The sequence below is a fragment of the Halichoerus grypus genome, chromosome 1 (assembly GCF_964656455.1).
Source record: "Halichoerus grypus chromosome 1, mHalGry1.hap1.1, whole genome shotgun sequence".
Lineage (NCBI taxonomy): Eukaryota > Metazoa > Chordata > Mammalia > Carnivora > Phocidae > Halichoerus > Halichoerus grypus.
Window position 1 is genome coordinate 202,379,597 of NC_135712.1, and position 24,584 is coordinate 202,404,180.

Here is a 24,584-nt window from a genome sequence, read left to right on the forward strand (position 1 = left end):
AATCGAGGCCCTGATTTAGGTCCTTTGGGGAGCTTTAACTTCCCCCACTCAACATCACTGCAAAGCTCTGGGGGGCGGCAGTAGCTGAGGAAGGGGAGCTGGGGCTGCCTGGGACACCCCAGCTCAAATCCCTGCCCCTCTCCTGCACGTCACTGAGGGTGATAATTGCAGTTAGTGAGCACCTACTGCATGCCAACTTGCGTTCACTAAGACCTGAAGAAGCAGAGGCCTTCAGTTGTTGGGCCAGCAGCTCTTCAACTGAGGGAAACTGAGTCTGTGAGGTTGACTGGGGACAGGGCCTAGGTTTGACCCAAGTGGCCAGGTTTTATGTTCAGGGGTCTCTATGTTAACTCAGCAAGGGGTCACCCAGAACCCCCCACCCCACTGAGAGGGACCATAGGAGTCATGGAGGGTGTGTGAGCCGCTGAGTGACTGGAGCCTCTGGAAAGCTGGAGGCACTCGGGCCCACCAGTTCCCCCTTTGGCCTCCAGGGGAGGCCCCAGCCCAAAAGATGAGGATGCGCAGGCCCCTATCTTGGCGCCAGTAAGAAACAGGCTTCCACTTCCAGTATCTGCCCGTGTGACCCCAGGACACCAAGTTAACTGTCTGAGCCTCAGCTTCCCCATCTGTAAAGTGGGGCAATAACAGGAACAACCTCACTGGGAGGAGTCAGTGATGTAAGTAAAGTGCTTTAGCATCCAGTAGGTGCTCAATGGATGTGTAGGGCCTTCTGCCCAGCCTGTGTGACTCAGGACAGGTGGACAAGCAGATAGCCCTGAAACAGGGCACAGGGTAAGGAGCACATTTTGGGGAGAGACATTTGGGTCCCCTTGGGACACACTGAACCCAAAGGGCCTGGGGGTCCTCCAGAGGCCCAGAAGGGGTTGGACCCACAGAGGGGTGTAGGTGCAGGGTGCTGCCCGACCTCCCTTCTTCCCGTGAGAAATCTGCCCATTTATAGGCTCTTGGCTGTAGGGCATAATAGCCGTAAAGGGGTGAACTCCCCATCGTCAGGGTCATGCAAGCAGACAAGGGGTCTCCAATAGCCGCTGGACGAGGAGGCCAACCCAAGAGGCCTGATTCTTCAAGGACCCCCCTCGGAGGCAGGTCACAGCCTGATGACATGAGACGGAGGGTGGCACCACCCAGCAGCTGGATTGCTCAGACAACAGGTTCCAAAGAGCTAGAAAATGAACATTCCTCGGCTCTGGGCGCCGGGCAGGCCACTCCTGCTTGGTGAAACGTAAGCTGGGCCTGGCCCCATGGACTGTGTGTTTTTCCAGTGGCTTCTTCAGGCACAGCCTGACCACAACCTAGATTCCGTTGGGTCGGCCATTTCCAAGTGTTTGTGTTCAGCCAGGCCAGACGGCAGGTGGGGGCCAAGGCCAGGGGCCCAGGCCTCCCAGAAGGGAGGAGAAGCACCTTTGGGCCTCTAGTTGGACGTGCTCTGCCTGAAAGCGCCCCATTAAAGCCTCTCAGCAACCAAATGACAAGGTATAGGGACGATCTTACTAAAGAAACCCAGGGGGAGCTTTTGTGCAAACACATGACCCCTGGCAAACTGGCTCATTTGAGCCTCACTGTTCTGTCCTTCAAACTTTAGGGTTAGCTTGGGACCAGGTCAGCAGCTGGTTTCGGGTAGGAGGCCGGGGTTGTGTATGTCTGCCTTGCCTCCCTGTAGGACCCTGGGCGAAGTACTTCTCTCTCAGCCTTGGTTTCCTGAGCTTTAAAATGGGGCTAATAATGGAAACCTTTAAGGGTTGTTAACGGGATTCAAGCCAAGAGCAGGTGCTTCACAAACCTGAGGTCTCTTCTATCCCTCCTGGTTGGATTTGGCTCTGCCTCCCCCATCTGACTAAAGAGCTCCCTGAGGTTATGGGCTGGATCTTCAAGAAGAGGTGGTGAACTGGGGTTTGTCTGACTGTGTCATTCCCCTGCTTAAAATCCTCATGGACAAAAAAAAGTAAACTCTAAAACCAGCATTCAAGACCATTGGACATCTGATTTTGGTTTGGCAAACTCCTATTCACCCGTCAAAACCCATATCAACTGCTCTCTCCCCCAGAAAACCTTCCCTGGGCCCCCCTCTTGGTTTTCCCAGCCCCTGGCCCTCCTGCTAGCCCACACCTGACCCCACAGGCTGGGATATCTTGTACCTGGCTTAGCCTCGCTCTTTAGAATGGGGCTCTGTGAGGGCCAGTCTGGGGGCTGAGTCTATGCATGATGAACCCTTGTATCCACAGGTCTACACATAGTATCACGTGTGCACAGCTCCGTGTGTGTGTGTGTGTGTGTGTGTGTGTGTGTGTGTGTGTGTGTCCCTGTGCTGGGCCCCAGGATCAGCAGCCAGGCCAACTGCCCCCAGACCACCTGGGACATCAGTGTCCTTACGCGGCAGGGAGAGTGGGCTGAGCAGGGCCTCTTTATGAGGGAGCCTGACTTGGCTGGAAGCTCACTGCTTCACTGACGTTCAACCGGAAAGAACTGGAGGTACAAGCAGCCAGCCTCGGCCCCCACGGCTGGCACCTAGGCCTTAAGCCCCACCATTAAAGTTCGAGGAGCGCCTGGGTGGCTCAGTCATTAAGCGTCTGCCTTCGGCTCAGGTCATAATCCCAGGGTCCTGGGATCGAGCCCCGCATCGGGCTCCCTGCTCTGCAGGAAGCCTGCTTCTCCCTCTCCCACTCCCCCTGCTTGTGTTCCCTCTCTCGCTGTGTCTCTCTCTGTCAAATAAATAAAATAAAAATCTTAAAAAAAAAAAAAAGTTCGAGCTTCATCTGGGGCAAGAGGGGAGGCTGGGGCCCCGGGGAAGGGCTGAGTCCGAGTGGGAGCCCCCCTCCCACGCCCTGATGGAAGCCTCACCGGGCAGCCTTCGAGGACATACCTGAGGTTTGGCAGCCCCCGGCCGCCGGCCCCCGGGGCTGAGTCAGCAGGAAGGGATTCAGGACTTCCCAGGAAAAGCGGCTGGGACCTTGAGGCCCCCAGCCCCCCCGCCCGCGCCCTCCCCAGGGCTGAGAAAGAGCAGGAGGTGCCTTATGTGCCCGGCTGTGGCCCAGTGTGCTTGGGGGGACTGCACTGTGGGAGTCGGTGAGGGCTTACCGTCGGCCCTTACTCGGCCAGTCCAGCTGTCTGGGGGTCAGAGCACCCCCAGGTGCAGGCGGATGCGGGGAGACGGTGGGGGTGTTGGTGCTTCAGGGTACATGGGTGCACCTGGCTGCGCGCTCTGTCACATGACCCTGGGGCGTGGGCCTGCATGTCAGGGGGGTGCTCCCTGCCTCCCCCCACCCCCCGGGGCGGCTGTTGGGGTGGGACAGCGCCCTGCCCGGCTGGGGTATCCAGCACATCGGGCAAGCCTGGCCACATGCGCTTTGCGGGGTTGGTGACTGCACGTAGGGCTGTAATCGAGAGTGACAGCGTCACCCAAACGGGTGACAAGAAGGTGTCCCTGGTGACATGGGAGGGTGTGTCTGGGGAGGACAGGGACAGGGTGTGATGAGGACAGTGTGACCTGGGAACGGACGATGCGGGAAGCCGGCTGCACGGTGCTGCTCGGCGGCTGTGACCCTGGGTAGGGCAGCTTCTGTTGTTCCCTTGCCTCCGTGCCAAACTGTTGGTGTTTGTTGCCCCCCTTCTGCCTGGGGGCCCTCCCTCCGGCCTGCCTAGACTACCCACCCCAGGCCCTGGGAGGGGTCAGGCAGCAGGCCGGCAGATTCACCTGGCCAGCTCTGTCTCCGCTGGCACCCTGCCTGTTTCCACCGTTCCCCCCCAGCCGACTAAAGCCAGGTCTCCCCGCCAGGCTGGCTCCAGTCTTTGGGGTCTGAGACTGGGACGTATCCAACTCTGAGGGCTGATGAGAGAGACAGACGGGGCCGGGGAAGTGGTGGGTGGCCGCGCCAGGTCCACGAGGACTCGATGGAGGAGCCAGCAATGTTCAGCCAGGACAGGAGGCAGCCGGAGGGGAGGGGGTGCCGGCCTGCAGGGTTTGGACCCCACAAGGGCTGCCACGTGGGAAGAGACAGACCACAGTTCCATAAAAGAAACACTTTCCAACAAGCTGAGTCCTGCACAGCTCCAGAGGAGTCTTTGTTATGAGAAATTGTGTAACCTTTCTCAGCTCCAGCACCTTCGGTGGCTCCCCATCACCTGCTAGAGATAGCTCAGGCTTCTCACTCAGCATTCAAGGTTCTGTTCATCTCCCTGCATGCTTCCCTTCGGCTTCTGCCCTCCATGTCCGCCTGAGGATTCCCTCCTCCTGCCTTCACAGACACAATTCTAGCTGCCCGGAACACCCTTCCTGCCTTGCCTGTGGGCAAACTCCTACACATCCTTCAAGACCCAGCACCTATGTCCCCTTCTCTGGGAAACATTGCCCTTCCCCCCAGCGTACAGCGTCCCTGTTTCCTTTGTGAACGTGGGCTGTGAAATGGGGGTTGTGTGTGAAAATTACCCTCCCTACAAGCCTATTTTGCACCCCAAGACAATAAATGCACATTAAATACCCGTGAAGTGAGTCAGGACTTGCGGCAGCAGGGAGGGCTTGCATCCAGTCAGTGCTTAATGTGTGCTCGTGACTCTCTTCCTCCTCTCGGATTCTGAGGTTTTAAGACTCTTGTTTTAAGCATTGTTCCAAGATTTTTCTCCCACTCATGGTGTTAGGAATTTTAAGAACCCCTGGTTCTAAAATTATAAAAGTCTAAAATGCTGTGGGCGGGCTCGAGGGCCTCCCTGTGCCCTGAGCTGACCCCAGGGGTGGCGGAGCCAGGGCCTCTGGGGGGGGCCTCGTGCCCCCCACTCTCCCCCGGCTGAGGGGGTGTGGTTTGGATTTCCCAGGTGGCGGATGGCCAGCATTGCCGGAGGGAGGGGGCTGGACTCCCGGCTCTGCTCGAGCCGGGTCACAAGGCAGCAGCAAGGGGCACAGGGTTGTCAGCTCAGGCTGATGGCTTCTTTGTCTTGGAGACTCAGTTTCCTCATCTGGAAATTGGAGTTAAGTGCTGCCCTCTTAAAAAGTGTCAGCAGGGATGGGAGGAGCTGAGGCTGCCGTCCCTGCCGTGTGCCAGGCATTCGCTTTGGCTCTGCCCTCCACCTGGAATGCCCTCCCCGATCCACTTCCCTCCGGGAGCCCCTCGTCCTCCTGGCCCAGCCACGGCGTCTGGGGAGGGGGCTTCGAGATGACGCCCATCCAGCCTTGCCCCGCCCCGGGATAGGGAGGCCAGCTGCGCGCCCCAGCCCCGGCTGCCCCAGGCCTGGCAGCAGCCCCAGCCCCAGCACTCTCTCAATGAAAGGTATTTGGCCATGGAGGCTGACACCTCATCACTCTCAGCCTGGAAGCCGCTTTACCCGCCGGCTGCAGGGGGAGGCCCCCTGGCTCTTGCTGGTCCCTGGGGACCCCACCAGGCAGCCTGAAGCAGGGCCTTGGGGCAGATAAGCTTGGAGCCCAGGTTACCTTGGGCAAGGACCTGCCCCTCTGAGCCGGGCGCTCCCTGTCAGCTAGGGGTGTAGACACAGTTAAGTTCTGGGTAAATGCACATGCCCCCTGGCTCCCAAGGGGCCTCAAGGCTTGTCTCACTCCGGTCCATTTTAGCCTATCCAGGGAGAGGCTGGGGTGCCGGCAACCAGGGCCTTCCAAACCTCGACTCCAGCAGAGTCCTGAGGCCCACCGTCAGAGACTGGGGCTGAGGCCCTTGAGTTTGTCAGATTCTCCTCCACCCTCTAGGCCCCCAAGGCCACCCCCTGGGCAGGGGAAGGTTGTTGCCACGGAGGGAATGGCCTGAGCAAAGGCACGAGGGCTGGAGAGGTTGGTAATTGTCAGACTGAGGGTTCTCTAGATGGACAAGAGCCAGCGGACTGTGTGGGCCGAGTGCTGCCCCCACAGGTGTGTTGGGGTCTGCGTGGGAGCCCATCTCCCTACCAAGGCCAGGCCCTCTCCAGGCCCTGGATGTTGGCACAGAGCTGACATCTCCAAATGCTGGACAGGTAGATGGGGGTTGGGGGTGGATGGGAGGGGTGGGGGCAGCAAGTGGGTGAGCCGGCAAGCAGGTGCTGGAAGCGGAAGTGGGTGGTGGGTATGCCCTGGGTTAAGGGAACAGCCCTGCACCCCCACTCCCTGCTGTCACCCCATCCCTGGGGCGATGAACGAGGCACAATGCCTAGCATCCCAGGTCCCCAGCAATGCCGCTTCGACGCCTTCCTGGGGCCAAGGGAGTCTCATGCATGTGCTGGAGGGGGGCTGCTGGGCCATCCAGGCAGCCCTGCTCCCTGCTAGGATTCACCCCAGAGCGCAGGCAGCCCTTCGCCTCTCCTTCTGGGGGCTCAGTTTCTCTGTCTGGAAAGTGGGGGTGTGGTCAGAACAGGGCCTGCGCCACGGGGTGCCCGGAAGACTTGCCCACAGAGCGCCAGCAAGCGACGTTCTGCCGCCTCCAGCCTGAGTCCTGCTGAGGGAGAGGGCCCAGGGCCGTGGCCTTGGGCAGCCTGGTCACCATGTGGCCGAGGTGTGGCCAGGCCTCAGCCGGGTGGGGCCGAGGGCGGGGCAGCGTGGCCCTGGCTGAGGAAGTCCAGAGCAGCCTCCGCTCCTGCCGCCTGGGGCCTGCGCCCCCTGCCAGGGCCCCCTCCCCGCCCGCCGCAGCCCTCGGGCCCGGGGCCAGATGGGAGCCGCCAGCCACAGCCAGGCTCAGATGAGAAGGCCAGGGCGGCGGCAGCTACCGTGTTCAGCGGTCGGGGCCGCACAGGCTCGGGCGGCCCACGAGGCGGCCCTGCACACACGTGTCACAGACACACTTCTGCACGCCTCAGCCAGGACCCACAGGCCGGCCTGAGGCCCATCTGGGACCTGGCCGAGACCTCTGAGCGGCTCGCACACCCGTGTCCGGGTGTCCACCTGCCAAGGTCTGGGTCTAGCAGCCCCAGCCTCCATCTTCCCTCCCCAAGACTGACACCATGAGTTGGAAATGAAGCATCTTTAATTGATTCCCTGCACCACCCCCCCTGGGGGGGAGGGCAACTCCAAGCACCAAACCTGTGAGAATTGTGCCCCTCAGCCCCGGGAGCCAAAAAGCCCCTGCCCGACATTCACTGGGCCAGGACCACCCCCCTCTTACCCCCTTGACCAGCCCCGTGGGCTTCGTTTCAATAAATAACCCCTAGAGCAAAGCGTGGGGCAGAAGACCCAACAAAGCACCCAGCTCAGCGACAGGCAGAGGGCGCTTCAGGCAAAGGTCGGGAGGGAATCTCAAGGGGCAGAATATCTGAAATCAGGGTCAAAAATGCACATAAAATCAGAGCCAGCATGCGAGCTGGGATCGAATCCCCCCAGGCACCGGTCGGATGCCCGATGATCTCCCAGGATGCTGGCTCCTGCCATCAGGAAGAACGCCATTCTGTGTCACACAGCAACAGTCCCCTGCCTGGCCTTTCCACACCGGACACTCCTGGGTCTTGACTCTGAATTCTGGGCAGGGCAGGGGGGTGGGCAGAAACCTAGGGAAGGGAGCATCTGGGGAAGGGGGCAGAGACTTCCCAGGTACAGAGGAGTCTGGGGCAAGGCAGAGGAGGGAGGTGGCGAGCCCGGGTCACTGCCGGGCCCTGCCCCGGCGGGTACGGAGGGGCCCTGTGGCTTGAGCCTGTGCCCGGGCCGCCGCGCCCATCTCCCTGCGGATGTCACCAAGCGCCGTTGCCGGGGACTCTAGCAGCCTCTGGAAGAGGCTAGGCCGGCCGGCCGGAGGCTCCCGACACTGGAAGGTGACCGCGGTGCCAGCATCGGCCTTCATCTCCCGAGAGAAGCCGTCAGAGGAACCATCAAAGCAGCGGCCGATGGCGATCTCCTTGGCCAGCCTCGGGCTCTGGTCAGTGACCGTGTAGACACCGTAGTTGTGACCCAGAGGGTCCAGTGGGGCCAGCATGCTGAAGGCGGCGGGGTCGTCAGCCGGGGCGGTTGGTGGGTGCCGGGCCAAGTAATCCTGCAAGAGCCCGTTGACCGCCACACGGCGGCAGCTGCCCTGGGGCATGATGGTCACCAGCGTCCTGTCTACCTGACGCTGGTCGAAGAGCATCCCGCTGCACTTGAACTCCACGCAGGCGGCGGATGTGCCGGGGCGCTCGGGGTCTCGGACGCTGCGGGCATCCCGGAGCCCGTAGAGCTGGCCCTGGGTGCGCGGGTGGCTGCCCCCCGCGTTGTGCGCGCGGACCATGTACTCCTGGGGGCCCTGGATCTTCACTTTGAGGAAGCAGGCCCGGAACTCCTGGGGGTTGGGCCACCAGGCCAGGAGGTCTCCAGTCCAGGAGGCCGGCTCGCCCTCGCGGAACGGGACCACGTTGTACTCGTATTTGTCGGCCTCCACGCGCGCGAAGCGGAAGTGGCTGGCGGTCACCGGGGCCTCCTGGCATTCCCGCAGGCTGCGCCACGGGTACACCGGGCCGTTGGCCTCGGCGGGCTCGCCCGGCCTGGGCTTCGCCAGGTTGATGCGGAAGCCGTTGCGTTTGAGCGCGGGGTCGTCGTGGTCCGTGCGCCGGTAACCCAGCTTGTCCAGGAGCGGCTGGGCCACGCCCACGGTGGCCGCGAGCGCGCGGGGCCGGGAGGGGGCGGGCTCCAGCTCCTCCCCGCCCAGGGTGGCCGTGACCAGGGCGGTGTAGGCGTCGGGCCGGTCCGCGTCGCAGAAGGCGGGGAGGCAGGCGCCGTTGGGGCCGGTGACCGCGCTGTCGAAGCGGCCCCAGGCACGGGGGTTGGCCGAGAAGCCGGGGGCCGGCTCCAGGTTGACCAGCGTGACCACCACACCCTCCACCTGCTCGCTGGGGGTGAACTTGTCGTTGGCGTAGGTGCGCACCTTCACGAAGCAGCGGCGGCGCTCGGGGACGTCCAGGTTGAACAGACGCCGCTCGCGGATCTCCACGTTGCCCACCAGGAAGACCCGCTCCTCCCGGCGGACCCGAGCGGCTGCCGACCCCTCTCGCTGGAAGCCGCTCTCCTCCTCCCACAAGCCTGTGTCGGGGTTCAGCGACCAGAGCTTGAGGGCCTCCACGTGGCCCGCCATGCGGATCTGGCCGGCGTTCACGCGCACCGCCACGGGCCCCGCGTGCAGCTGCTCCGCGGAGCCGGCCGCACGGAGGTCCACCGAGAACATGCCGTAGGTGCGCAGCGGGGCCAGCTCGCCGTCACTGTCCACAAAGCGCAGGTCACTGGGGGCGGCGACCGCCGACGTGAGGTCTCGGGGGTCCACGAATGTCACCCGGGCCTCCACAGCCCCCGTGTAGGGCTCGCCATCGGCTCTGCGGAAGGCTCCCGCGGGAAGGATCAGCTCGCCCAATGGGGCCTCGTCTTCCAGCTCCCCAAGAGGGATCGTGTTGCTCTCGCTGGCATCTAAGATGACGGGGGCTTTCTTCCGCATGACCTTGACGTCGTGATACACGCCGCCCCCTCGAGGGTCAAAAGGCAGGACTCTGACAGTGTCCATGAACTCCCCACTGGGGTCCACGAAAGTTACCACCAGCCGCTGCGTGGAGGGTGGCACCTCGATGGTGAAGTCACCCTGGTAGGAGGTGAATCCAATGGGCTCCTGGCCCAGCAGGATCTGGGCGAAGCTCAGGGGTTCCCCTGAGTCGGAAGCCAGCACACGTCCCCACACCAGTCCCCGAGGGGGCAGACATTTCTGGCAGCCGCACTCGGCCACCACCTTGACAGGGAGGACGTAGTTGGAGCAGTGGATCTCCCTGCTCTGCAGGCGGCGAACAGAGCAGCATCGGGAGCCCGCATCCCCGCACCGGGAGCTGGAGCCTGTGGGGCTGGGGCAGAGGGTGGTGGGGCAGAGGCCCACATCCAAGTAGGTGGGGCCACTGCCAGGCTGACCACAGTCATCTGGGAGCTTGATCAGGTGCTCTCGGGGCTGGGGATTGCAGGCTGGCTGGCCTGGGGCTGCAGAGCAAGAAATCAATCAGATCAGAGGAAGAGGGAGGGCTCCATTTGAGTCCAAGTTTGGGGGCCTGAATGGGGTCAGGGGCTCAACCCAGGGGCTCATTGGGGGCCTGGGATCAGACTCAGCAAGGAAAGAGAGCAGTCTAAAGTTGGGGCTCCATTTGGGGTTGAGTTTTGGCTGGTGTTAGGTCTCAGTTCAGTTTCAGAGCATGCTCAAGGTTGGGGGGCTGAGGGTGCTCACCAAGCACGGTGAGGCGGGCGGTGCCCGAGCGCACAGTGCCCGCGTCATTCCATGCTTTGCAGTGGTAGGTGCCTGCCTGGTCTGGCCGCAGCCCCCGCAGCTCCAGATGGGCCCCGTACCTGTGTTCTTGCCTGTCCAGCAGGGTCCCGTTGTGGAACCTGGGTGGCAGGTGGACAACACCGTGGAGGCCCTTGGCATAGGGAAGGGGCTACATGTGCCCCCGGCCCCACACGCAGCCCAGGAAGGTTACAGAGCAGCTTTGTCCCAGTCTCTGAGGCACCACATTATCATGGGAAATCCAGTCAAACCACAACGCTGTGTGCAAGGCCCTTGGGCATGGGGCAGGGCACTCACCAGGAGTATTTCTTGGGCATGGGGGTGCCTGAAGCTTTGCAGCAGAAGGTTACATTCTGTCCAGCCTCTCGCACTCGGGACTCAGGGTTCTTCACCAGGTAGGGCTTCTCTGGGGGCAAAGGTGGCAAAGGTCAGGGCCCTGCCCCAACCCAGCTTCTCCCAACAAACCTTCCCAGTGGCAGGGCCCCATCCTTTCTCTTCCAGGGATGCCCTGTTTCACCTTTGCCTCTTCTGATGACCTCCCCATTCAATTTCATCCCATGGCTGCTCAAAATGGTGCCCCATCTTTTTTTTTTTTTTTAAGTAGGCTTCACGATCAAGAATCACATGCTCTACTGACTGAGCCAGCCAGGTGCCCCAAGATAGTGCCCCATTTTTTTTTTTAAGAGAAAAAGAGTGTGTTAGCAGGGAGGGGAAGAAAAAGGAGAGCGAGAATCTCAAGCAGGCTCCATGCTCCCCATGGAGCCCATATCGGGGCTTGATCTCATGACCCTGAGATCATGACCCAAGCCAAAATCAAGAGTCACTTAACTGACTGAGCCACCCAAGCGCCCCAAAAGATGGTGCCCCATCTTAATGCTTCCCTCTGCAAGTCCCTGTCTCACCTCGCACCTTCTCCAATGTCTCACATTTTATTCATTCCCCCCATGACACCATATTTAGTGTTATGCCTCCTCCAATGTACATGTCACATCTTATTTCTTCCCCAGTGACCTCATGCTGCATCACATCCTCCAAAGTACTTGGTGTCATCCAGAATTTCCTTCTTAGTTTCTCAGCCCCCTCATCCTCCTTGCCATGGGGCACTTACCCAACTTATTAAGGACAACAGTGACCAAGGCAGACATGGAGCCATTGGCCTGGGCCTGGCCCAGGCCTGCAGAGAAGCCATCCATTTGGGCACTGACGTTGGCCCGGCTACTGGCACAGACTCCAGGCATCCGGAAGGTTCCATGGGCATCAGTGATGGCCACAGTGCCAGACCAGTCTCTCAGGGAGACCCTGGCTCCTGGCAGTGGACGCCCAGATGGGGTGACCACCGAGCCCAGAAGGATGTGGTCAGGGCACCTGCAGGTCTTGGAGCTGCACCCTGGGGGACACAGGGAAGCAGAGGGACAGGGGAGCCTCTTCACTCCCTCCTGGGGAGGGCCTTCCACAGCAAAGATGCCTAGACACCCCCCTTTGTGACCCTCAGAGGCCTCAGCATGACCCTGCTTGGAACAGCCCCTAGTATGAGTGGGGATATGGGGTTGAGTAGTCAGAACTGGGGCAGAGGGATGGGGGAAAATGCCCTGGAGGAGGGGACAGGAGAGGTGACTCTCACAGGACAGAGAGGCTCCTTCCAGCATGAAAGAAAATGTCCAGCAGGGGCTGGGGGCCCCATTAGGGGTTGGGTCTTGGACTCAGAACATCTCCCTCCCCTCCCAATCCTGCGGTTTCTCCATAAAATGGAAAATTCCGCTGGAAACTTCAGGGCAGAGGCGTCAGGAGGGCAGAGCCAGGCGGGGTAGGGTGGGGACCCCACTACCCCATTGGCCACCGTGCTCCCCCACCCTGCCATGGGCTCTGCGGGCGCAGTCTCCAGACCATGTTTGTGGAGCCCAGGCGAATCGGAATTTCCAGTCGCCTCCTGGCTGGCCTGGTGTCTGGCCCTGGGAGGGCTTGGGCATGGTGTCTGCCAGGGTGTGAGCGCGTGTCCGCGTGGGCGTGAGGGACAGGCGGGGGCTGCGAACGCCACGCGTGTGCATCCCGAGTGTATGAGCCAGCTTGTGTGTGTGTCCACGTCCAGCAGGACATACACACACTCGGCGGTGTACCCAAGGTAATGCCCACTTGGATCTGCACACGCCTGGACGCGACCCTCAAGGCGTCCACCCATCCAGATGTACACATTCACCAATGCTCCTCAGGGGCCCAGAAGGGAAAGAAGGGCCAGACCAAGTTTTGGCCCTCCAGGACCCGCCTCTTCCCTTCAAGCCCCGCCCCATCAGGCTCCATCCCAACCTGCCTCTTCCCTCTAGGTAGCCTTCGCTACAAGCCGCCTCGCTCCACATCCACGCTCCGCCTCTAACCCAACACTTTCCTCCAGGCCCCATCCCTCCTACCTGGACATGTAGGGCGTACACACTTCTGAGCCTCCAGGGGACGCCCCGGACACGCATCCCCAGCCGGGCTTGGGCAGCGGCGGCGGCGCAAGCGACGGCCTGGCCCGCAGCTCCCTGAACAGGGACCCCACGGGCCCCACGCGCCCCACGTGGCCTCTGCGGTAAGGGCGGAGAGGGGGGAAGGTGAGGCGGCCGCCCACCCTTCCAGGGACTGCGCCTCCCTGGAAATCTGGTAACAATGTGGGACTGGAGGATGCCCCCCACCCCGCTAAGTTCATCAGAGGGTGGGTATCCCCCAGAGAGAGGCCCTGCCCACTGCCCCCATCGGTTGTCCTTCCGGCGCACCTGTCGAAGGCACAGTTGAGGTACCGCCCCACTTTCCCCAACCCCAGATAAGCTCCCCGAAGTTAGCCCTGCTGTTCTCCCTGCGTCCCTCACATATTTGGGGTCAAAACACGCCCCCACAGAACGGAGCTGTGACCTAGCAAATGAGGACAGCAGGAGGGAGATGAGCTCCTGGGGGCTCCTTCCCGTTCCCTACCTGGGTCCCCATTGGCAGGCCCTCCCTTCCAAAGCCCCGCCCCCATCTGATCCTGCCGGCTCCTGGGGCTCTGCTGAAGGGCCCCGCCTCCTTCTAACCACGCCCACATCCCCAAAGCCCTGCCCCCTCCTCTGTTACCGCCATTCAGGCTCCACCCACCAATGACCCATCCCGGCCAATCCCCACTCTCTCCTCAGCATGACTGCTCTCGAGCCCGCCCTCTCCCCAGACCCGCCCGTCACCACACAGGCCCCGCCCCCTGGGCCCCGCCCTCACCGAGCGGGCAGCGGAAGCGCACATGGTAGTTGGAGCAGCGGCGGCCGCGGGGCTGCTCACGGTTGAGGCACCAGAAACCTCGCGTGGGGTTCAAGTGCACACGCTCGCCTACAGTGGACGGCAGGGCCCAGTCCGTGGTGCGCGCCTCTAGCGCCAGCGGCCGCGGGCACACGCGCGCTGGTCCGTAATAGAAGCGGATGGCAGCCAGGCTCTCGAAGTCGCCATCGCCGCCGGGGTGGTCCACGTTGAACCAGGACGTCCACTCGCTGGCCTCTGCGGGCACCGCACGCGCTGGGACCCGGGCCGCAGCCTGTCGGGCCCCATCAGTGCACACAGGGGCCCGGGAAGCTGCCTGCCCACCCCCATCTCCGAGGTAAGGGCCTTACCCTGCTGTCTAAAACGGTCACCCCACCCCCAATGAGCACGGGCTAACCCAGCCCACCCATGACCCCGCCAGGATCCAGGGTTCTCTCGGGCAGAAGGAGCTATAAAGGGATCGCGGGAGGTTGGCCTCCCCTAGCACCAGCCCCAGTTCTGCTGCCCAGTTCTTGAGCTTGCCCATCGGTGCAGGCTGACATTTTGCCACGCTGACATCTTGCCACTGTCTGACCAGTCCCCAGCCTTAGAATTGAGCTGCCCCCCATCTCAGAATTCAGAACCCCTGAGGTGTGAGGAGGTACAAGGGCAGCAGGCTGAGACCAGCCCTAGCTGTAGCTTTCCGCCGCCTAGCCACTCCAGGTTAGAGCCAGCTGGGCCCTTGCTCACTGCCTGGCTGAACCCATCACAGAAGTCACAGGTGCGAAGGGTCTGGCCTCCCAGAGGTCAGATTCGGCTTCCATCAAACACCCCCCCCCCCCAGGGGGTGCTCACTCCTTTCCTGACTCAAGAGTGACTTTCCCAGCTAGGAAACTAGAGACCCAGGTTCCAGAACTAGAGGTCTGGAATCTATTGGAAGCACCCTGCATTGATGCTTCCAGTAGAGGGGAGGAAGTACCCCCCATACACTCTACATTGGTTTCCTCCTTGACAAAAAGCCTGAACTCTCACCCCTTTGCTCCTAAAATTTAGACCTCTTGGGACACCTATGCCAGGGGCCACCATGTCCAGGGACCAGGATGGTACTGGACCCTTCTACCCCTTGTATCCCCTCCTCACATGACCACACCAGCTAGAGCTTGCACAGTGAGTCCACAGCAGAGTCAGGACTTGGACCCAGGATGACTCACCTTCCCAGTCCTCCAGGGCTGGCGAGGACTGTCCAGGGCGCAGTGATGGACCTTCAAAGCCCCAGGCAGTTGCTGTGGGCTCCTCAGGGTGGGTGGTGACTGTGGAAGGGGTGAGGAGCGGGGGGGGGGGGGGAAGGAAGCATGCTGATGGGGACTTCTGTGAGCTCCTTCTATGCAAGGTGCTGTCATGATCCATGATCATCCCCATTTCACAGGGAAGAAAATTGAGGCTCTGAGAAGCCAGAATGTAGCTCTGGCTGACCCCAAGGAATGCAGGACCTCCCCCTCCCCTTCTAGGAAGCCTCCCTGTGACCCCTACCCCCAATCTCCTGCCACCCCATCCTTCCCTCTGCCCTGGCCCAGATACCATGGGCTGGGGAAGTCTGTGTGTCTGCTTTGCTCCCCAGACCCAATTCTCCCCGAGGGTACTCAGCGGCCATGAGCTCAGTTGGCTGTGCCTCTGCCCTCAGGTTGAGCCGCATTCCCCTTCATCCATTTGCTGGCTGGAAGTCCCTCTCTCAGTGTACCTTCCATCCCTTCACTTGGGGCCCAAGCTGCCACTGGGAAGTCTTTGGAATCTAGCCTGGCTTCTCGGACCTTGAGTTATCTAAGATAGCCAGGCTGCACCGTGACCTCAGACAAGTCCCTTCCCTGTCTGTGTCTCAGTCTCCTCATCTGAGAAATGGATCCAGTGCCCTCTCCACTGAGGGGGATTCTAGAGATGGGAATTTTTCTGAATGGTATGTGTGTGGAGGAGGAGAGGAGTTATGTGAGAGGGGATGGCTCTGACCCCTTAATCCTGGTCCAGGATCAGGTGCTTCAGGGCTGAGACAGGCCCCCTGTGTTCCCCCCGGGAACCCAGAGGAGCCTAAGGTTCATATCCATACTCCAAGTGCCCCTACTTCTCTTTGAGGAGGGAAAAGAACAGAGAGGTTTCCTCTCCTCCCCGCGTTGTTGGTCCCAAGGACCCATCTCCCCGACGCCCCCTCACTCCACTCCCAGGCTGACGAAGGGGGACCCAGGCCTGCGGATGCGAGGGGATCCCTCGGTTCTCTCTTTGGGAGCGGCTGCAAGCCAGGCGGGCTGCCAGGGCGCCTAGGGGTCTGGGCTGGGGTCAGGGGGCGCCTCACCTCGAGCCCCCGCCAGGTGCGCGGCGGCGACAAAGAGGCAGAGTAGTGGCAGCAGTGACTCCATGGCCGGGTCCGAGCGTCCGAAGGAGGGTCCGGGCTCCGCGGCGCGCGCGGATCTGACTCCCGCGGGTCTGGCGGCCGCTGGGGCTGAGGGTGGGGGCGGGAGGTGACCGCAGGCCACGCCCCGCCCAGGCCACGCCCCGTCGGAGCAAAGCTCCCTGGCCCGGGGTGACTTCGGTGCGCTAGCGACCTCTCCGGGTCGCCCCCTTCGGTGCGTCCGGCTGTGCCTCCGCCCTCAGGCTGGCCTGCGTCACTCCCCCCCAACTCCCCCGTCGCCAGCTGGAAGTCCCTCCCTCAACCCACTCTCCATTCTCCACCTTGGGTCCCAAGCTGCCTGTGGGACGTGCCTCTCGTGGACTCGAGCCTGAAGCTGCCCAAACACTCACGCTTTAGGCAGCCCTTTAGGCGGCGAGAAATCCTCCATCGGGTCTAACTTCAATCCTGTTGGCGTTAGGCCACCCCGAGCAGGCTGGAAGTCCCACCCTGAGTCTACCCTCTACTCTTCTGGCGCTAGTTTTCTCGGCCAGCGGGAAGTCCCACTCGACGACTACCCTCCATCCCTCCGGCCTGGGCGCTGGGGGACGGTGGCAAGTCCCTTCCCGAGTTTGCCCACCCGGGCGGCGAACCCGGCACACAGAGAAGGAGGAGGCGAGGTGGTGGTGGGACGTCTGTTTATTGGCGCGGGTCCAAGCCGCCAGGACGCGGGTGGCGGTCACAGCGCCGCGACGCAGTCGGTGCCCGTGTATCCCGGCAGGCGCAGAGCGAACTTTCGGCGCACGTCGTCGGGCACGAACCTGCCGGCCACGAAGTGGTGGCGGCCGGAGAAGCGGCCGGCGCAGCGCTTGGGCGCGGCGAGCGATACCAGCACGTCTGGCCGGAGCCCATCCTCGGTGTCGCCGCCACCGGTCTCCGCGTCCCAGCCTGAGGGAGGAGGGGCGGGAGGGGGAGGGAATCGGGAGCTGGGAGGGGTGCTTGCCTTCAGACGAGAGAGACTTGCCTCCTCACCGCCCACTTCCCCTTCCCCATCAGACCCAGCCTCTGCTCTCTGACGCGTGAGTCTTGGTCAGACCTGCCTCCCCACAGACCTGGGCCTCCGCCTTCAGACCAGTGTCTCCCCTTCTTTGGAGATGTTTCCCTCCTCCTCTGACCAGAGCGTCTGTCTTCATACTTTTCTGCCCCTGCTCCCATCATGCTACTAATTTTTCTCCTCTATCTGACTCAGCCTCTGCCTTCAGACTACATTTCCACTTGCTGCCCTTTCCCAGTCAGACCCATGCCTCTGCCTTCTGACCCAGCATCTGTCCCCATTACTCCCTCCCTATCAATCTTGAACTTTCCCACTTAGACTAGAGCCTCCTTCCACCCAGGCTTCCTAGCTGCCTTCCCCCTCTGACCAGATCCCCACTCTCCTTTCAGAGGACAGACTTGCCCCCATCCTCAGGCAGGCTTCCCCCATCAGATCTGTCTCCTTACTCCTGGTCCTTGACTCCGACAGAACATGGCCTGAGCGTTCATCATCCTCATCCAACCTGAGTGTTCATCATCCTCCTTCTGACTAGAGACTCTTCCCTCTGACCTGACATCTCTGTCTTTGCCCTTGGACTAGATCTTGCTTTTTGACCTGACGCCCTCCCTCACTGTGCCCTAGCCTCTACCACCTCTCAAATGAGCCTCTACCTTCAGGCTAGGGGTCTTGCCTTCTCCCCTGCTTCTGACCAGAGTCTGGAGCCACTAACTAAAAGCCTCCTCCCTCTGACTTTAATCCTTCCTTCTGTGACCCTAGTCTCCACCCTTGGACCAGACAGCCCATCTCTTCATAGCTAACCCCCTGCTCTGTGGCACCCTGCTGGGATGGCCCTGAGGTCTTGCAAGCTGGGGGATATCCCCCTGAGTGTGGCCAGCCCTGTGGAGGGTCCGGCTGGCCAGCAGCTGTTTGTTCCATCTGCCCGTCGCCTAATGGCTCCAACAGGCGTGGGGCGGCGGCCAGGACGGGTGAGGCCTTTGCCGAGTGAGCTCACGTCTGCCCAGGCAACTGGGCCAGGGTGGGCAGCGGGCATGTTGGGCTGGGTGTGGGGGGGATGGGACAGGGCATCACCTGGGCAGCAGCCTCGGTCTTCCCTATCTGAGGGATGGACATGACCCTCACCCAGAGTGCATGAGCCAACCATGCTAGGGAAACTGAGGCTCGGAGACAGGCTGGCGCCACCAGAAGCTGGGGTGCAGAGGGCCCCCACCCAAGCCCCCAACATGCCCCCCCTCCTGCCCGGCATGCCTGAGGGAATGTCCAGGCTCACAAGGGGGATGGACAGCAGCTTGAGTATGGCCAGCGTCCGCGTGCATGGGCCCCCGATCTCCCCCGGCTGCACGCCAGGGCCCAGCACGGCGTCCACCACCAGCCCGTAGGCATCGTTGATGAGCTGGACCTGAGAGAGCAGGCAGGGTCAGGGGGCGGCCTTTGGGCACTGTCCCCCACTTCCCCCCTCATTTGCCACCAAGCGCTGACCTCCGTGGGCAAATAGGACAGGAAGGGGATGTCCATCTTCTCACACTGGGTGGTCAGGTCCCGGTGCAACAGATCCAGTGAGCGTGTAGGGTAGAAGATGGTCGGTTCGTACTCCTGGGGGGGGGGGGGCGGCACGCAGAAAGGAGTCAGCACTGGGGCCCCTTTCAGGCTCCCTGCTGGGCCTTAGCCCCCAGACCTGGATACCTGGGGCAAGCACTGGGCTTATTCTGTAACCTCTCCAGCCTCAATGTCCCCCTGGGACACTATCAAGAGGAGGGAGCAATTTCTGCAGGGACAGGGTTGAGGGGGTCCTTGCTACTCACAAACATCCGCATTACTTAAGAATGCCTAGGAGGCCAAGGGGGTCCTTGCTACTCACAAACATCCGCATTACTTAAGAATGCCTAGGAGGCCAAGGGGGTCCTTGCTACTCACAAACATCCGCAGGTGCCGGGCACAGACCAGCCCCACGGCCCCGTTCTGCTCCGGGCCACAAACGACCAGCACTGTCCTCTGCTTCCGGGAGAGAGTAGGCAAGGGGAACACCTGGCAGAGGGCACAGCAAAGGCAAAGGCATGATATCTGGAATTCCTCCTTGTTTGGGTGGGGAAACTGAGGCCTGGAGTAGCAGAAGGGATGGGCACGGGCCTAGAGGCAATAGAACAGGAGGAGAGGCATTCTGGGCAAAGGGCATGGCCTCTGGGGGCCTCAAGTTCCTCCTTGGAGATGCAGAGTCCCTGCTTCAGGCTCTGCCAAGCTGGAGCAGGAAAACGTGCCTTCTGCCACCACCCGGTGCCCAGAGTGCGGTTTGTTTATTCTCGGCCTGAGTTGCAGACATTCTTCCACCTTTTTCCACCGCAGTGGCTGCCCCCTCCCTCGCCCACGTTTCCAGGGCTCAGCCCCTCCTGGAGGCCCCAAAGCGGGGGGTGGGGGTGGGGGGGTACTTTTCCAACCCAAGATGCCCTGTCTCTCTCCATCTGCCTCTGCCATCACCTGTCTTCTCTGTATCTCTGACTCTGTGTCTATCCCCCCCATCTGTCTCTCTGTAGTCCTGTGCCTGCATTTCTGTGTCTCTCTTTTTCTCTGTCTCTATCTCCCAGACTCTCTGCGTCTCTGGGCCTGTGCATCAGTCTCTCTCTTTTTTTTTTTTTTTAAGATTTTATTTATTTATTTGACAGAGAGAGACACAGTGAGAGAAGGAACACAAGCAGGAGGAGTGGGAGAGGGAGAAGCAGGCCTCCTGCAGAGCAGGGAGCCCGATGCGGGGCTCGATCCTGGGACGCTGGGATCATGACCTGAGCCGAAGGCAGACACTTAACGACTGAGCCACCCAGGCACCCCCGTGCATCAGTCTCTTTAACACAGGAGTTCAGAGCACTGGTATTCCAGCCGCAGCCCTGCCCTGACTCCCTGTATGGCCTCAGCCCCCTCTCCTCTCCCAGCCTCCCTTGGCCTCTATCAAATGGGAATGACAATGGCACTGACAGGGTCACAGGGCCTCTCTGAGACCAGGGGCTCCAGGGGGCCTGTCTGTACCCTAACCTCCAGCTACGCAGAGGGCTTAGTATTTCTTTGTCTCCTCCCCAAGTTCTCAGCGAGGTCCTGCCCCACCCCGAGGGCACCTGCAACCCCATCATGCCAGGCCCAGAGCCCGAGACTGGAGACCGGGGGGAGGGCAACGATATCTGGGCTGACTGGGACTGAGGGCCTTCTGGACAGACTTGGGGCTTTCAGGGCAAAACCAAATGACATTCAGTCAGCAAGGGCCAGGCAAGTGTGTACTATGTTGGATTTTGGGGCTTTGATGGTCATCATTTCCTTCTCCTGCGGGAGCTTCACTCAGGATATATTTCATTTGGAAATAGGAACGTGAAAAAAACAAACAAACTGAGCCTACATAAAGAAATTGTGTTTAACAAAAGTCTGCAGTGGTGACAAGAAGAGGAGGAAGAGAAAGGTTACGTGCTGGAGCCCTGACGCCATCAGGCACTTCTCTAAGGCATTTGTGTTTATTAACTGCTGTCAGTTTATTACGCTTGCTTTGGAGGAGGAAACAGGCCCACAGTTTGACAACGTGGCCAAAAGCACTGGAAGGCAGCATCATCATTGCTTATTACTCTCGCGTCTCTTGGAGACACCTCGAAGCTGGGGCTTTGCCCTGGATCCAGACACAGCTCTGCTTATTTACCCCCTGGGACCTACCCTTTGCAGGCCACTCCCTGCCTCTGGGCCTCAGTTTCCCCATCTGCAGCATGGGGTTATTTGGAGGTACTCAGCCTGCAGGAACTGATGTCTCCCTTACTGAGATCCAGGAGATGGCAGAGGCGGGTGGTCACAAAGGGCCCCAGGAGCATCCTGCAGTAGCCTGTCTCTGCTTCCCAGCCTCCAAGTCTTTGGGGACTCCTATCTCTGCCCTGACCCTCACTGACACCTAGGGTCTTGGGTCCGTCCCTGGTCTAGACCAGTGATGAGCCTCTCTAGGCCTGTTTCCCCATCTGAATAATGGGCTGGAGTAGCTCCACACAAAAAAAGGGGATTCTTGAGTCCTAGACCATTTTGGCCACCCGGGTCATGCAGCTAGGCCTCGGCTCTGGTGGGCTGGCCATCTGGATGGGGTCAAGGTCAAGGTTCAGGGGTCATATACCTTGGTCACAGCCACAGCACTAGCATGGCCACACAACTCCACCAGCTGCTGCCGCCCAAAGCGATAATCCTCCAGCAACTCCCGCTCCAGGGCGGCTGCCTCGGCAGTGCTGGGGGACAGAGTGGGGAGAGACGCTCAAAGACACAAAGAGAGAGACTTAGAGAGGCTCAGATGGAACCAGTAACATTCCACCAACGTTCCCAGCCAGGCCCTAGCGCCACCCCCAACCTCAGTTTCCCCATTAGACGTGCATGCGGTTGAATGGAGCTGCAGAAGGTTTAAGCTGAAGCCCAAGGCACGGGCGCCCTCTGGTGGTCGAGGAACGCGTGGTGGCGCACGTTGGTTCTACTGTTCCAAAGCGGGGGAGACTGGAGCCCCGCCCAGATTCGCCCATTCCCACCGCGGGAAGAACCCAGAAGGAGGAATGGGCGGGAAAGACTGATGACGGTGATGGGCGAATTTCATGCAGGGGAAAACACTGAGCAAGCTCCAGAACACTGGAGGGGGCAGACTGGGCTGGGGGAGGAGGTGCCTGAGGGAGGTGGATTTTGAAGGCTGCAGAGGAGTTTGATGGCTCACTTAGGGAGGTGGATGTGGAACCCACAGCTATCAGACCTATTGGTGACCCTTCAATAATTGTGGCAAGAGAGATGGGGTTTACTCATTTGAGGTGAAGGTTTGCCATCAACTCCCTGAGTGACTGGGATCTGTCACATCTTAGTTTTGCTTTCTCTTTTGCAAAAGTAAAGTCCACGTAGGTTTAGATAAATTTCAAGGCCCATTTCAAAATGCAAACACGGGCCCCATTACTTAAGAATTTTAAGATAATGACAACCAAGTGTTGGACTCTTCCAAGAGCAGGAACCAAGCTAGCCCTGGCTTAGGGGCTTCCAACAGGCATGAACTGTAGTGGCGGCAGAGAAGGAGAGCTGGCATTGAAGATCGGAAATGGTCCCCCAGAATCAGGGGTTGGGGCAGCTGGGCAGGGTTTATGTCCTGATGCTAGCTTCCCCTAGCAGGACTGTTTCCTGCTGGGGAAGAGCACCTACCCCCAGCTCAGCAGACCCTAGAGATCATAGTAGTAGCAACAGAACCAGGCCCAGAAGAATATTCAACCACTCAGAGTAACCAAGTGGCTTGCCCAGAGTCATGCAGGAAGCAAGTGAGAAAACAGACTTCTACCCTTGGTGTCTGTTTCCAGAGCCATACAGGGTGTGAGCAAAGAAGCAGAGGCAGACCTACAGATAGCAGAGATTTCTTGGGGTGAATCTTTAGGTTCCTTCCTTCAATTCTGTGAGCAAGAGACCACAACCTTCTGGCCAATTTTGCAGCAAAATCAGGCCGGACAGCAGGAGGGGCAGAGGTAAGGAATGAAGACTGCTGCAGGAGGGGGGAATCAGGGATGGCTTCCTGGAGGAGATGGCCTGGAGCACTTTGGGAGGTAATCCAAGTGGAAGAAGAGTGAGGGCCAAGGCCCTGTAGTGGGAATGGGCTTGGCAGATTGAAGGGACAGAAGTGAGGCCACTGTGGCTGGAGCCGAGCAAGGGAAACTGAGAAACTGGGTCAGAAAGACACTTTGGGGGCCCATGCACATGGGGGAGATGGAGGCTCAGGGCAGGGAGGACAAATGCCCTGAGTCACCCCAGCAACCAGAGCCAGATTCAACCCTAGCTGACTTCAGATAAGGTTGAAAGACCAGCTGGGGAAAAGGAGCTCACGGTGGGGCAGATGAAGAGCACTCCCTGGGCAGGCTGGCCTGGCTCCCAGGAGAGAACACTGGAGAAGGTATGTTTGGAAATGTGGCTCATTCCTCCACCTTCATCTGTGACAGCTCTGGCTGCTGCCCCCACAGGAGGGTGAGGGGAAGATGAGAAGGGTGGGAGGAATACCCATTCCTCCTCTTCTTCCTCTGTCCCAAAGCTTTGGCCTCAGGCCACCACTTGGAACATTATCTTCCTGCCTAACTGGTCATTAGAGTGATAATGGGGAGGATGGTCCCAGCTAGGAGCCTGGGGGTAGGGACACTGGCAGCTCTAGGTGGGGTCTGAGTGGGAATCGGGGCTGGTGGGGGAGGGGGACAGGGCAGCGCCACTGTGGGACTGGCCAGAGGTGGGGGGCTCAGTTACGATGTACCTCTTGCTTCTCCCAATGTCAGTCCCCAGATGAGAGGAACTGCGAGGACCAGCATTTCCCCGAGAGCACAAAGGCTGAGGTGACCTGCTTTCAAAGGAACTGGGCCTGTTCTCCCAAAATGCTTCCAGGGGCGGGCTCTTTTGGAGGTGAAGCCCTGGAGCCAGGCTGCCCATGCCAGACCCTCCCTGCTCTCTTGGCTCCATCTGCTTCTGACCTTCAGGCCTCTGCCCACCAGCCCACCATCATTGCTCACCTGGCTGCCTAAAACAGTCTCATGGCCCCCAAACTCCTCAACACAAGAGCCATGGGGGCTTTGAAAACTTAAACGCCAGATCACATCGCCACTTGTCTCAACCTGCTTATGGCTCCCCAATATTCAGAGAATATTCAAATTCCTCACCACGCCTACGCGCCCATTGTTTCTAACCTCATTGTCTCCTCTCTCCTTGCTTGCGCATTCCACTCCTACCCACCCCAGTGCCCCATCACTCCTCAGTTGGCATTTGAGACGCCGCCATCCCCCATGCCAGGTGAAATCACAGCTTCAGTTCTCTTCTGTCAAGGATGTGTTGGGTCTACAGACTCAATCTGAACATCAGCCAGTCACTGGACAGTATCTGCCCTGAGGGCCTGAGTGGATAGTGGCCAGAGGAGGCCAGACAAGGGGATATCAGATGAATCTGGTTTACACTGAGGTCCACAGCCCTGCTTGGGGTCCCAGATCACAAGGTATCAGGATGAGGTGGGAGACACAGCCACAGCTGCCAACTCCAGACCCCAAATCCAATCAAACTACTGGCAAGTGGCCCACATATTCAAAAACCCTAGCCTTGGCTCAGACAGTGGTTTCCCAACCCAGGCCTCAGTTTCCTTCCCTGGTCAAGGAGATAGTAGCCGGCGGGCTACCAAGGGGAACGAAGGGTGGGAGCTTCCAGGGTTCCAAGGACAGATGGAAAGGGGAGGTGGGCCTGGATCGGGTTGAAGGGTGATGGGAGAGCTACTAGCGGTGCTGCTGAATGATTCACTTAGGGGTGAGCCCCAGGTGGATGTAGTTTCCCTGGCAACGCAGCTTAGAAGGCACTGGTAGCCCAGGCTGCAGGCTTCGTCTCTCCAGGGAAACGCGGGTGGGCCTCAGGCCCCCTCAGGCCCCATCCTGGCCATGCCCCTGCCTCTGATCCATCCTGCCCATGAGACCTCCTCCCAGCCCTGCCCTGCCCTGCCCATGATGCCCCCGGCTCCGGGCTGCATCTCTGCCATGGGCTTTGGCATCCCCATCCCTGGCTGACCTGAGGAAACGCCGCTCCTCGGGCGCCTCCGCTGGGTCCGGGCGGGCCGCGCTGCTCATGGCCGAGGTGAGCCGGTGCCCAAGGCCCGGCGGCCACAGCCACAGCCTTTTAAGAGCATCCCAGGGTACGGGGGCCTCCTCCCCTCCCACCCTGTGCTTCCGCCAATCAGGCGGCGCCGCGAAGGCGC

At 60.5% G+C, this 24,584-nt stretch overlaps 2 protein-coding genes across 3 annotated transcripts; both read right to left on the reverse strand.

Annotated features, from left to right (window-relative positions):
- Positions 1-6,952: 6,952 nt before the first annotated feature.
- CILP2 (cartilage intermediate layer protein 2) lies at positions 6,953-15,835 on the reverse strand. The gene is made up of 8 exons (XM_036093977.2): positions 15,772-15,835; positions 14,642-14,740; positions 13,416-13,688; positions 12,599-12,754; positions 11,305-11,583; positions 10,494-10,602; positions 10,140-10,297; positions 6,953-9,898 (listed from the first exon to the last, which is right to left on the reverse strand). Exons 1-8 carry the CDS (start codon positions 15,833-15,835, stop codon positions 7,563-7,565), a joined length of 3,474 nt encoding a protein of 1,157 aa, XP_035949870.1. The 3' UTR covers positions 6,953-7,562.
- A 650-nt stretch (positions 15,836-16,485) lies between these two features.
- YJEFN3 (YjeF N-terminal domain containing 3) lies at positions 16,486-24,554 on the reverse strand. Of its 2 annotated transcripts, none has more exons than XM_078079178.1 (6): positions 24,398-24,554; positions 20,979-21,087; positions 18,770-18,880; positions 18,335-18,448; positions 18,126-18,254; positions 16,486-16,752 (listed from the first exon to the last, which is right to left on the reverse strand). In XM_078079178.1, the coding sequence occupies exons 1-6, from the start codon at positions 24,454-24,456 to the stop codon at positions 16,504-16,506; spliced, it is 771 nt and encodes a 256-aa protein (XP_077935304.1). In that variant the 5' UTR covers positions 24,457-24,554; the 3' UTR covers positions 16,486-16,503. The 2 variants fall into 2 exon arrangements, with proteins under 2 accessions (XP_077935304.1, XP_077935310.1); XM_078079184.1 differs by having other exon boundaries at positions 18,104-18,254.
- Between the last annotated feature and the right edge of the window lie 30 nt (positions 24,555-24,584).

Coding starts and splice junctions, on each gene's coding strand:
- CILP2 (XM_036093977.2), bottom strand. CDS start 15,835: ATGGAGTCACTGCTGCCACTACTCTGCCTCTTTGTCGCCGCCGCGCAC. Junction 12,755..13,415: donor GCGCTTCCGCTGCCCGCTCG/GTGAGGGCGGGG, acceptor CCCTTACCGCAG/AGGCCACGTGGGGCGCGTGG. Junction 10,603..11,304: donor TGTTGTCCTTAATAAGTTGG/GTAAGTGCCCCA, acceptor CTTTGCCCCCAG/AGAAGCCCTACCTGGTGAAG.
- YJEFN3 (XM_078079178.1), bottom strand. CDS start 24,456: ATGAGCAGCGCGGCCCGCCCGGACCCAGCGGAGGCGCCCGAGGAGCGG. Junction 18,449..18,769: donor CCCGGCACCTGCGGATGTTT/GTGAGTAGCAAG, acceptor CCCCCCCCCCAG/GAGTACGAACCGACCATCTT. Junction 16,753..18,125: donor AGCTGCTGTCCATCCCCCTT/GTGAGCCTGGAC, acceptor CTCCTCCCTCAG/GCTGGGACGCGGAGACCGGT.